General features: G+C 39.1%; 1 protein-coding gene across 5 annotated transcripts in view; it reads right to left on the bottom strand.

Annotated features, from left to right (window-relative positions):
• The window catches only part of phactr1.S (phosphatase and actin regulator 1 S homeolog), a 178,900-nt gene that overhangs the window by 14,377 nt on the left and 151,227 nt on the right, over window positions 1-13,296 (bottom strand). For all 5 annotated transcript variants that reach the window (XM_041567747.1, XM_041567749.1, XM_041567748.1 and 2 more), the window contains 3 exons: window positions 4,873-5,034; window positions 2,168-2,365; window positions 979-1,291 (listed from right to left, as the gene is read on the bottom strand). In XM_041567747.1, the coding sequence (XP_041423681.1) occupies window positions 979-1,291; window positions 2,168-2,365; window positions 4,873-5,034 (673 nt within the window). The remainder of the gene's footprint in view (window positions 1-978; window positions 1,292-2,167; window positions 2,366-4,872; window positions 5,035-13,296) is intronic.

The following is a 13,296-nucleotide window of genomic DNA, read 5'->3' as shown; positions in this document are numbered from 1 at the left end:
CAATGCTGCAAAGCCTTTATAGACAATGTCTTATCAGCATTTAAACTTTTCAGTTATGCACAATAAACATAAGGGACAACATCCTGAACAATGATACTGCTCAAACTATATTAGAATGCAATAGGTAATGAGTTTAAAGGAAAAGGAAAGCTACCAAAGCAGGTTATTGTAGTGTAAGCTATAACACTATATTTATTCTGCAGAATGCTTTACCATATGTGAGTAAACAGCTCTAGAAGCTCTCTCTGTTTGTTTAGGATAGCAGCTGCCATATTAGCTTAGTGTGACATCACTTCCTGCCTGAGTCTCTCCCTGCTCACTCATAGCTCTGGGCTCAGAATACAGCAGGGAGGGGGGAAACGGGAGGGGAAAGGGAGAGAAAAGGAAGCCCTAGCCCTGGAGTTTTATGCTGAAAACAGGAAGTCCATGTGTACACAATAGAAGGAAAGAAATCTAGCCCTCAGACTGAAACCAAGCTTCAGGATACATTTACCCCAGGTGGTGCTACTATGCAGAGAGGTACATGACCTTTTATACTATGACCAGAGGTAAACAAGTTAGGTGACCACCGTGTGAGGTTTGCCTTGATGTGGTATGGTTTATTATCAACTTTATGATCATAAATTTGTAACTAAAAATCCCTCTTTTTGTAAACACATGCACTTGCATATATACTGAATTACTTAGACAGGGGATCGAGGAATGTGCATTGATTAATTAGCCAAATCAGTAGCACTTCCATTATACTTAAAAATATTTTAACTTAGCTTTAAGAGTGCACCCACAACCCCCCTTTTTTGTATTAGCAGGAAAGAAATGCAGTGTTACTTTTGACAGAGCAGCATTACTTTGAGGGTTTACTGGTGTATTTATATAGACCTTTCTAATAAAGCTTACTTAATTTTAAGCTTTCCTTCTCCTTTAACTAGAGAGTCTTCTGATATATGTATAGACTGCAGCACATGTTTCATTGTTTACCTTTCCAACCTCTGCATTGTCATGGCGAGTGTTTTATTAAGCTCCTCAATAACTCGGCACCCAGGAGGAATGGATGGGTGGATGGATATGGAGCTGGATCCTGTAGAAAAATGTTGGCTGCCATACTGCAGCTGATGAGCTGCTAACTGGGATGGTAGCACAGTGTGATGATGCTGGGAGCTCTTCTGGTTGGAATATGGACCATAGGGAAAGTCTGTCCCTCCTAATGGCATGCAGATCATGACTTTCTTTGGAGGTAGTGGAGGAGACATTTTCCCTGGCATACAAGGCAGTTTCACAGGTGCACCGGAGTCTGCAGGAAACACAGCACATTGATAATTGTATTAGTTAGGTGCCATCTTTGCTGGCTTACAAAGTAAAACACTTTTAACTTGGTTACAGAATAGTTTAAATGTTTTGGTGTGATTACTTTGGTGTGATTACTTGGAAAATTGCATGAATGAGAGCCAGAGATATTTCCTGTCCAGACCTGACAGCATGCAACCTTGTGGTTGAGTTGTGGTTATTGTCCACAATCACAAGACTTTATACCTATCTGGAAATGGCAGCCATGCTTTGATTTGCACAGCTTTGTGTGCTTCTGAACCCAAAGTATATGTGAGCTTGGTGTTTCTGTTCTAAAAGTTCTGTGTTGAGTAGGTCTCTGTTATATGAAGTTGTCTCTATGATATCCTAAAAGTCATATATTTTGGCTATCATGGTAAGAGTAAGAGACTATAAGAGTAAGAAAGGGATGCAGTTCGATCAAGAGCAGACAACATCAATTTCACAGCCAATAGATATTGGTGTAAAACTCCAGGAAAAATGAATTCCAGAAAAACCCTTTATACAGCAAACCTTATGATTCTAGATAAGTGCTCCCATACCTGTATAACCCACCATCCTACTGCTTTGTAGGTTAATTAGTTTAACAAAAATACAAAAATATACAAATCAGTTGCTATTTGGTAGTAATTCATGCATTTGCATTTCACACCAAAATATTTTATATTTCACCTTTTAATGAATGACAGCTTACACCCATGAATTTAAATTTAATATGAGAAAGTACAAGATAGAACATAATAGAAAATAACATGGTGATTTACATGAAGTGCAAAAAGCTGAAAAGATGATTTCCTAATTTTCTTATAGGAACAGGTAATGCTCACGCTCTCTCCCGTCTTACCTGCTATATGATTGGCAATTCGGGATATTGGTTTGGGAGGCAGGGCAGGAGGTTGCTTGAGGAGTGTTATTTGTTTTACAGGGGTGTCCTCTTGGTCTACTGGGAAACCGACAGTTTTTTTGGGGGGCAGTAGCATGGCTGGCTTGTATGATGGATCTTGGGATAGGGATCCTGGCTCAGATGAAAGATCTTCAGATACTAAAATACATATCATAGACAACAGTTACAAAGAAAGGAGGGACAAGCATGGTAACTGTTCAGACACCAATGGGTTAGTAAGTGGGTTTATCTAGTGCTAAATAAATAGTTTACAAAATGTTGAATATTATTGTACATATGGAGATTATGAGCACACAGTAAAAACATGAAACCAGACAAAATGTATCCTGATTAGGGATACACTAAATACACAATTTGGGATTCGACCGAATACCGAACTGAATCAGAATCTGCATATGCAAATTAGGGGCGTGAAAGGAAAAATTGGGAACATTTTTTTCACTTCCTTGTTTTGTGTTGAAAAGTCACATGTTTTCCCTCCCCATCTCTAATTTACATATGCAAATTAGGATTCAGTTTGGCCAGACACAAGGATTCGCCGAATCCGAATCCTGCTGCAAAAGTAATAGAAACAGAATACAAATTCAAAAACAGATATGCGTCAAGCTGAAATTCTACACAAAATGTCTAAAAGGATCAGTATTACACTCACATGCATTCTAACTTGAACAAACCCAAAGTGGTACCAGTAGAATTCTGTGGATAGATTGTGGGTTATCAGTACAATCATGGCACACAGATCTGAGTTAATGACCCATTTACAGTGTACCAATTTCCTATTGGTACACTGTAAATGGCTCCCCCAGCTAATCCTTGTTTACTAATTTTCTATTCTAGCCCTCTCCTATACACATTCCAGTCTCTTGCTCAAATCAACGCATGGTTGCTTGGGTAATTTGGACCCTAACAACCCGACTGCAGAAACAGCACAATGGAGAGCTGCTGACTAAAAAGCTAAATTGAAAACCAATTGCATATTGTATATTGTCACAGAATATCACGCTCTACATCATACTTAAAGTTCATTTAAAGGTGAACAACCCTTTTTAAAATGGCATATTTGAGCCCTTTTAATAATCTCATTCTTCCATAAAATGTTTACAAATCTAGAAATGAATACCAGTGCACTATGCACTACCCTTGCTTCTAAATACAATTATATTCAGGGCCTTCTCTTTCGTTTTATTCCAATTTGTATTTGCATGCCTTTGTTTGTATATTCCCTCTAGTTAACAAGATTATGGAAATTAAATGGTGGTTCATACAATAGGAACAATAGAAATAATTATTCTATGGAATTAAGTTTTCAAGGACATTTTGTGATTCATTGGTGGACAAAAAAAGACAAGTACCCATTGTAGAAATTTATTGTGCAGTGCCACCTGGAACCTTTCTTCCAGAAACAGGGTCTGCACATTTAATAGTGTAGTAGTATAGTGGTATAGTAGCGGGGTCTAACATATAATTCCCATTCATTGCTGCGGTTCCAGTGCTGTTCTAAAGCTCCCACACCAGCAATGCTCAAGGAAATAGGGATGTAGCGAACTGTTCTGCGGCGAACTTGTTCGCGCGAACATCGGCTGTTCGCGTCCGCCGCAAGTTCGCGAACGTCGCGCGACGTTCGCCAATAGGCGTTCGCGTCAAAATCGTTCGACCATTCGACCATTCGATCGCTAAAATCTAACGATTTTCGTTCGATCGAACGATTAAAAATCCTACGATCGTTCGAATCGAACGATTTTCGGATGTTCGAAGTTCGCGAACAGTTCGCGAACTGTTCGCATTTTTTGCCGGTGTTCGCGAACGGCGTTCGCGAACACATACTCGGCGGTTCGCTACATCCCTACAAGGAAATCACATATAATTTTGTTCTGCTGTCTGCACTGACAAAATAGTGAAACAAGACATTAGAAATGCTACAGGTCTCAGTACAATCCAGACATCTTAATAAACTAGAGCTGTGCCAATTGATAGAATGTTGTGATCGCTGGCAATTAAGAATAAAGAGAATAAGGACGATTTGGAGGTATGGTGTTCCTTCTTGAAGCATTGCACCAGTTCTGTTCGCCATTTTTCAGGGCTTATATGTTTAATACATTAAAATTATAATGGGACTGATAGTAAACTACATGAAACACGTGTTGTAAGGGAATGCTGTGCCTATCTGATGGTGACTACAGACCTTTTTTGTTATTTCTTGAGCTAAACAGGAACACACACAATCCCTCCTTCTAAATCAATTTTTGTTCTACAGGAACACAAGTCAAAAAAATGGTATTTTATTCCAGATACTTCTACAACCAGCATAATTAGAAGGCAGTAGGGTTGCCACCTGGCTGGTATTTTACTGGCCTGGCTGGTAAAAATGATGGTTGATCCCAAATTAATAGGGAAAAAAGATAAATATATAGGAAGGCTGGTATTTTTTTCCAGAAAAGGTGGCAACCCTAGAAGGCAGCATTGCCTTGTCTTTACCAAACCTTCCACCAGATGTCCCCACTGATTTAAATACAAATAGCCATTATAGATAGATAAAGATTTTGCTATTGTTAAATTATTTAACTCATCCTTGTTAGAACACTGCGTCCTAGCTAAAGATTCTAGTAGAAGGAGCAGTAGTGCTTTAAACTTAGGAGAAAGCCTACCTGTCCCATCCATAAGTTCAGAAGTTGGAAGCACTTCATATGCACAAGTATCTCCTGCCATCGAAGTCAATTCTAGCTCTGTTATGATGGGAAGTGACGAAGAACCGCTGCTAACGGCTTGCCCATTCTCCATCAATCCTTCTTCATTATGTAAGTCACCATCTGATAAAGGAAAGCATGAAAGTATAATTATTGTGCTATATTGGCCAAAAAATAGATGGCATTACTAAGGAAGGCTTAGGAATGGCATCTGCCTCATTTAAACATAGCAACACCTTAAATTCAAAATAATGTCATTAAAGTTGCCAGATCTGCTATCCAACAACAACAACAAAGGTTATGTCAAAATATATGGCACTGCCACAAGCTAGAGAGGACACCAATGAGTATGTATGTATGAAGTGAATGTATCCCACATAATGAGAGTGACATACCGGGCAATGATTACACATTGCCATTCCAGATTAAGAGAGTTAGCCATTATAGGCCCCTATTTTACCTTGGGACACACCCATAATCTGAATAACTGGTGGCCTGGGCTGATTAGAAACACACTTTATTAGATAAGAAATTTGGAACTCTAAAACACACAGATGTCCAAAAGATACACATTCAAATTGGCTGACCTGTTTTTTTTTATATCCACATCAGCCACTGTGCCGTAAATACAGAATTCGGGATCACTGGGTCATTTTATACCTTTGTCACTATATTTTGTGTGTTATTGTACAGTATATGACAGGGTTAATATGTCATTTTAATCTGTAGTCTCTGCACCATTATTGGCATCACCATCCAACATTTGTGGGGTAAGCTGTATGACAAGCATGTAGAAGTACATGGCAAGATGTAGCATAGTAAGATTTTTAGCAGATCATAGGTGGGTTTGTGTATTTTGGGGCAGATCAAGTGTGTGTGTGTGTGTGTGTGCAGAGCATTCTTTTTATTTACATCCCTTTTACATCCCAGAGTCCACCCACAGGCATCCCCATTGCTAGCTTAAATTAGTTTATCCTGTTGGCTCTCCCATGCTTGCATAATTAATTAGACATATTGATTCCTTACCTAGATACATCATCCAACTTCTTAAGGGTCTGGCAGCTCAGCTGCTGCAAGTATGTTGTGACCTAAGGCTAATTGGTTTTTCTCAAAGAAAAAAATAAGCATTTCTAATGTCATTGGAAAGATGAAGTATACCCTTTGACAATAATAACTTGCTACTTGATGATTCAGCTTGAACATAGCAGCACAATATGGATCCCTGATATGTATCAGGGTAAGAAATGGGTTGCCTGATAATTACAGATGGCGGTATGTCTCCAGTTGGTCATACAATGCCCCTGCTCCTTTAAAGGAACAGTTCAGTGTGAAAATATAAACTGGATAAATAGATAGGCTGTGCAAAATAAAAATTGTTTCTAATATAGTTAGTTAGCCAAAAATGTAATGTATAAAGGCTGGAGTGACTGGATGTCTAACAGAACAGAACACTACTTCCTGTTTTTCAGCTCTATAACTCTGAGTTAGTCAGCGACTTGAAGGGGGGCCACATGGAACATTTCTGTTCAGTGAGTTTGCAATTGATCCTCAGCATTCAGCTCAGATTCAAAAGCAACAGATTTTACCCATGTGCCCCCCCCCCCCCTCAAGTCTCTGATTGGTTATTGCTTGGTTACCAGAGTAACCAGTCAATGTAAATCAAGAGAGCTGAAAAGCAGGAAGTAGTGTTCTGGCTATTATGTTAGATGTCCAGTCACTCCAGCCTTTATACATCACATTTTTGCCTAACTAACTATATTAGATACATTTTTTATTTTGCACGGCCTATCTATTTACACAGTTTTTATTTTTACACTGAACAATTCCTTTAAGTACTTTTATTTACCAATAACATGGCCATTTTGGACAAAAGTAGTAGCTTCTCTGTTTTTATCATCTTTATAAACCCATTTGCCTGTCTGGGTATGCTGGGAGATGTGGGTCAACTGGTGGGGGTGCAGCAAGTTGGAAATTCCTGGCATGTAATAAAAATGTTTTGGGTGCAAAGGTTTTGTGGAATGTGGAACAACTGATGCAGAAAATAAGACAAGCTAATGTGCAGCAATAATGGACGTCTCTGGTAGGTCACATGAGGCTAATTGCAATTTTTTCACTCCAAATGATGGGAACATATGCACATATTGCTCGCACTGCATAACTGACCTCATTTAGGTACGGAATCATTATGTCTAATTAGTTATGCAAGCATGAGAGAGCAAACAGGATAAACCAATTATAACTGGTTATGTGACCAGTTTGTGCTATACAATACTGCAAACAAGAGATCGCTAATTAACAGAACTCAGGACCACTGGGACATAGCAGTGTCTAATTTGGATTTCAGTTTTTTTTTTTCACAGATGGCTCCATACATTGCTACTAAACCTATTTTGGAGCCATCGTTAGGACAGCCATTCAGCAACCCATTTCTCTCCCTGATCCATAATTGACTTTGTGCTGCTATGTTCAAGCTGAATCATCAAACAGCAAGTTACAAGTTATTGTCAAAGGGTATACTTCATCTTTCCAATGACATTAGAAATGCTTATTTTTTTCTTTGAGAAAAACCCATTAGCCTTAGGTTGCAACATACTTGCAGCAGCTGAGCTGCTCAGCTGATGATCCTTGTGGCTGCCAAGCTCAGTTTCCAGGACTGATGGCAGCATTGACACTTGCATATAGCCTTATTTATTCTTTTAGCTCCATTCAGAGCTAGAACTCCGAGTTAGCATCATGGATCTGGGGGGAGGGGGGAAGGATGTGTGGCCATAAGGCTCCTATCCCCCCCCCCCCAACCTTGGCCTCTCTTTTGGCGTATGACATTTTTGGACCTATTTGGAGGTCCACTGGTTTATTCTGAACCTTTTAAGCCTTCAGGCAGGTGAAGGAGGGACTCTCTAGCCTTGCAGTGAAGATCCTTGCCTCCTGCGGGCCTTTTGGCTGGGTAGTTCGGAAATAAATGGGCACCCCCTAGCTTTGGCGAAAGGGAGTCTGAAGAAATCCTGGATCGTTTTTGATCTTTTTGGCCAGGAGACCCTGGAGACATGGACCATTTTAAGTCATGCACCCTTAATGCACTGTGGTACACTTCTGTGTTTGCATGGTGGATGAATGGAGCACACTTGGGCTTCAATAAAACTCCAAAGCAAACACTGTAAAGGAAAGCCAACACAACACCATCACTACTACTGGCCAGGGATATGTGGCCACTGTACAGAGGCAAATGCTTTTACGTGTATGAATGGCTGCTGTCTCTAATTTCTTTATTTATTATCATACCAGGCAGCCAACATTTCTGGTTATTAATAACTTTGGCTTCACATATCATCTTTCCTGGATGAGCCGGTCCATGCGGGACACACTTTTTTACAGTTTCTTGTTTGAAAGATGATATGCATCAAAGAGAACCTACAAGAGGGGAGGAATTCATTTGTTAATCCACTCAGTGTGTGTTTGACAAGGGTTTATAAAGTTGGTAATGTGGTTGGCAGCTGTGTTGGAGAGCGGCTCCATGCATCTTGAAGGAATTATAAGCATTCAGCTGTAAGTCGGATCTACCTTGCACTCTTCATTATTAATTGCTGATAAAGGGAAGAAATTTATTATCTGGAAACCCATTCTCCAGAAAGCTCAGAAATACAGAAAGAGCCAATTAAAGTCCATTAAATGTTAGCATTTTCTGTTTTAATGATTTCCTTTCCCTCTGTAATATAATGGTACCTTGCACAAATCTATACTGGGAGTAAAACAAGCCTATTGGGTTTTTTAATGCTGATTTAAGTTATGATGATCCATATTACAGAAAAACCCCAGTTCAAAAGTATTCTGTATGACAGATCCTACTATATACTATATAGGTATAGTGTATACACACACACACAATACCTATATTAAGCACTCAATGATATTGTATCGTATACAAAGGAATCCTCTCACCACCACTAACTGATGAAAGTTATTTCACAAAGTTACACCTATGCATCATACTGAAAATCTATTATGTCCTGGAGTATACAATACTGATCAAGGGTTTAGTATTTCAAGTAAATACGATATGGGATCCATTATCCAGAAAGCTCTGAATTACGGTGCAGATATTTAAAAAAAAATCCTTTTTCTCTGTAATGATGAACTTTTTACTTGAGCCTAACTAAGATCATTAATTCTTTTTTGGAGGCAAAGCAATCCTATTGTGCTCCATCAACAGTGAATTGCTTGGAAACATGGAAATACTCACTGAACAGAACGGCCTGTGCTATGAAGCATCCACCCAGTTGGAAAGTACCAATGTTGATGTGCCATAGCCCTTAATGAATTTGTTTGCAAATGCACAAAGCAGTTTGTATGCAATAATAATTTCCTATGCTTTCATAAGCTTTCTATTTATTTCAAAACGTCCTTAAAATAGTCTGCCACTAAGGTTTTCTCTGGTAAAAGCACATTTAGAAGTATCTACATTTCAGCAACACACTGCAATATAAAGCTGGCCATAGACGCAATGATCCGATCGTACAAATCCTCGATTCGTATGATTTTCGGACAGTGTGTGGAGTCCCAACATTTTTCGTCCCATGGAAATTGGTCGATCGGCCAGGTTAATGGATTTATTATTGATAATATCTCTGCATGCATTGCCGATCGGATGATTTACAGTGGGAGTTTGTCACTAGTTTTTGTCGGACATAACTTTCGTATGATTGCTGTCAGTGGCAGAACATCGGCTGATCTGTTCTTTTACTACTTTATTTGATCTGAATGGTTAGTGGCAGGTCTGGAGATGGGGAAGTCCAATCGTTGAAGGATTCGAATGATCGGATCTTTGCATCTATGGCCAGCTTTAGACTGTTGGATTCAAGGGCTTCGGTGCAACCTGATTTGGAGTGCTATCCTGAAATTACAAGAAATAGCAACAGCAGATTTGTACTTGAGCGAGATATTTTTGAGTCCCATTGTATAATCACAGTATAATGTTAATTGTAAACAGTAATTCCAAAATAGGCCCTAACAGCAAATTGTATATTTCTATCTGTACCAATACAGAATCAAATCCAAACTTAAATTACTTAGAAAGACTAAACACAATCACACAACAGGTCCAAAGCTCAGTCATCGCAATGCAAGAAACCAGGTAATTAAGTGAGTTCAAAGGAAAATGCACCATTTTTATGTCACTCCAGTCTGATAACACAGCTGATATATTGGGAATGTCCATTGTGACATTCAAAAAAAATCTCTTTCTTTGCAATTATCAATTATTTCAAAACAATGCAGCTCATTTTTGTATCACAGGAAATACTGTAACACTTGTCAGTGAAATGCCGACATACAGAACATGTGGAAAGATGCTCATTAATAAACAGGCTTTACCTCATTGCCAATTTTTTTTTTTAAAGCCAACGGCAACCTCAGAGATGGCTCATGTGCTCTGGCCTATTTTGGAGCCTTTGTATTTTATACCTATGTCAGAAGAGGTTTATTTGTGGTTCTTAGCAAAAGCCCTAATAACAGATGGAAATTAGCACTTTAAACTGGCATTAGATCATCTGGCCTTCCTGCTCCCCTGCAGCCTTAAATTAATTGTTCAGCTTAAAAATAAAAACTGGGTAAATGGATAGGCTGTGCAAAATTAAACATATTTTCAATGTAGTTAGTTAGGAACACTACTTCCTGCTTTGCAGCTCTCTTGGTTTCCATTAAATGGTTACAAGGCAGTTACCAATCAGTGACTTGAGGGGGGCCAAATGGGTCATAACTCACTGCAACAGTTATGTCCCATGTAGCCCCTCTTAAAGTCGCTGACTAACTCAAGTGTTCGAGAGCTGAAAAGCAGGAAGTTGCCTTCTATTCTGTTATGTTAGACATCCAGTCACTCCAGCCATTATAGATTACATTTTTGGCTAACTAAATATATTAGAAACATGTTTTATTTTGCACAGCCTATTTACCCAGTTTTTATTTTTACACTGAACTGTTCCTTTAAGAACTAATACTTACTGGGTGGGCAAGAACTGTGCATGGGTGTGTATTAAATGTCACAATGAAGCTAAAAAAAAATCCAGCAAGCATCACTGCCCTGAGATAGAGAGAAACCACTGCCATGTTTTGAATTACCTCCCTATGTTTCAACACCCCCAACCCATAAATAAGGATGGTCAGTTGATTTTTCTTCACATCCTTCTACAAAATAGGACTAAAATGAGTCATTACAGCCCAGGAATCTGGCACAGAATCTCTTTGTAAATGAATCCCCTTAGACATCTATATTGGCACGGAGCACATTCTACTTTTCTAAGACAGAAAACACAACAAACATTGCAACACAGGAAATGTACATAAATGGCAGCACTTTGCTAGAAACACATGATGGGATTAGAATAACCAAGCACTGGCACAGAGCAGAAACAACAAGTGCCTACTGCCTGCAGAAAGAAACAATGAATCATTCTTGCATAACAGACACTGCTAAAGGTAATGAACTGCCAGTAAATGCGGATAATGCTGTGCAAGGTATGCTTATGCCATTCATGTTCATTCTGTCTTCAACAGGACTGTGAAAGGTCAGGGATTTCAACATTGACTGTTTGTTAAAGTGGCTCTGGAAAACCCCAGGTCCCAAGCATTCTGCATACTAGGTCCCATACCTGTATTTTTCAGTATGATTACAATGCTCCTCCCTAATGTTCCCTTATGCAGAGCCCAAGTGGACAGGCCTTCCAATATATGGTTTTCTTTTCAACCCATTTTATAAGATACAACTATCAATGTCAACATCTTTTAACCAAGGCATCAAAAACCAGACAGATATCAGGCAGGGTTGAAAACCCTGACATGCAGGGGCTGCACCAGAGTACTGATGTGGCCCTCTCTCGATGGACCTATTAGAATCAGATTGTTGGCTTGTCAAACAAGCAGATCATAAGGTTTAGGGACTGCTTGAAATCTTAAAGGAAGACTATACCCCTCAAACAATGTAGGTCTCTATCAAAAGATATTACATAAATCAGCTCATATGTAAAACCCTGATTCATGTAAATAAACCATTTTCATAATAATATACTTTTTTAGTAGTATGTGCCATTGGCTAATCATAAATAGAAAACTGCCTTTTTCAAAAATAAGGGCCGCCCCCTGGGAACAAACTATACTTGTTAGGCCAAATGAGCCAATTAACAGACAGAGTTCTGTCTTTTGCTTCCACACTTCTTCCGGTTACAGGTAGAGTATTTCTGGTCAGGTGATCTCTGATGAAGCACAGAGACGATCACAAAATGGTCCAAGGCAAGTGATGTAAAAGGGCAATATTTACCTTAAAATATATTCCAGCTTGATGAGATTCTTTAATATGCCACTTAATTTGATATAAACTATCTGTTGCTCAAGTATTTATTTTGGGGGTATATTTTTCATTTAAGCTTAACTGGTGGTATCTGATCTGTATCTCTAGCAATGCTTCCTTACCTAGTGGATGGGTATTAATCAAAATTTGTTGGTAAAATGTGATTTCTCACTTCCAAAAAAATGCCCCTTATTTCAATAACTACGCTTACAAATAATGAAGACCTACCACGGAATGAAACATTGATGTTTCGGACTAATCCATTCCTTTGCTATGTGCAGTGCAGTTCTTTTTTTTTTATCACTGCAACCACTTGCTCATTGCGGCTCCAGCAATCTCAGCAAAACCAATCAATCCATACACTAAAGTTGCTATTTTTAATTTCACAACGCAGTGCTTCTAGCAACATGTTTGCTTACAGAGCACGCTTTAATGATTAGCTTATTTTATAGGCAAGGGGGGAAGCATTGAGTCACACAAGCGGAGAGTTGATGTTAACGGTGAAATGAAAAGTGGACGGCCAATAAATCTATTGCAGCCCTTCCTCCATCGTTTGGTGCAGCGTGGGTACACAGTCCTATAGGTTAGCTCTCCCATGAAACACCGGCAGTATCAATGTTGCAGCCCTTTGCATTTACCATCCTAATGCATTCACCTATGGGAATTCCTCTCGATCCATCCTATCCTTACACCCTTTAGATGAGAAATCAGAAGGCAGATTTTTTAAAATTAATATAGGCCACGGCTGTAAATTAACATGTAAAAAAAATATAAATAAGTTCAACTATTAGGTCAATGTCACATGGGGGCTGATGTTGGCATGCAGACATTTTTAGTCAGACCAAGTATCAGCCCCAACGCAGACATTAGCTTTCTTCTTTGCTTATGCCTGTAGTATATGCCTGGCCTGGGTGCAGACACAGACAACGGATTCTGGCACAGAAAAGTTAGGGTTTGCTTTTTCATGACAAAATCCAATGGCTTTGAGTGCAAGCAAAGAAAGCTAACTTCAGCATTTCCTCAATCTCCTCAACCCACGTGTGGTATAA

The sequence above is a fragment of the Xenopus laevis genome, chromosome 6S, assembly GCF_017654675.1.
Source record: "Xenopus laevis strain J_2021 chromosome 6S, Xenopus_laevis_v10.1, whole genome shotgun sequence".
Classification (NCBI taxonomy): Eukaryota; Metazoa; Chordata; class Amphibia; order Anura; family Pipidae; genus Xenopus; species Xenopus laevis.
This window is presented reverse-complemented; position numbering and strand designations above follow the sequence as displayed.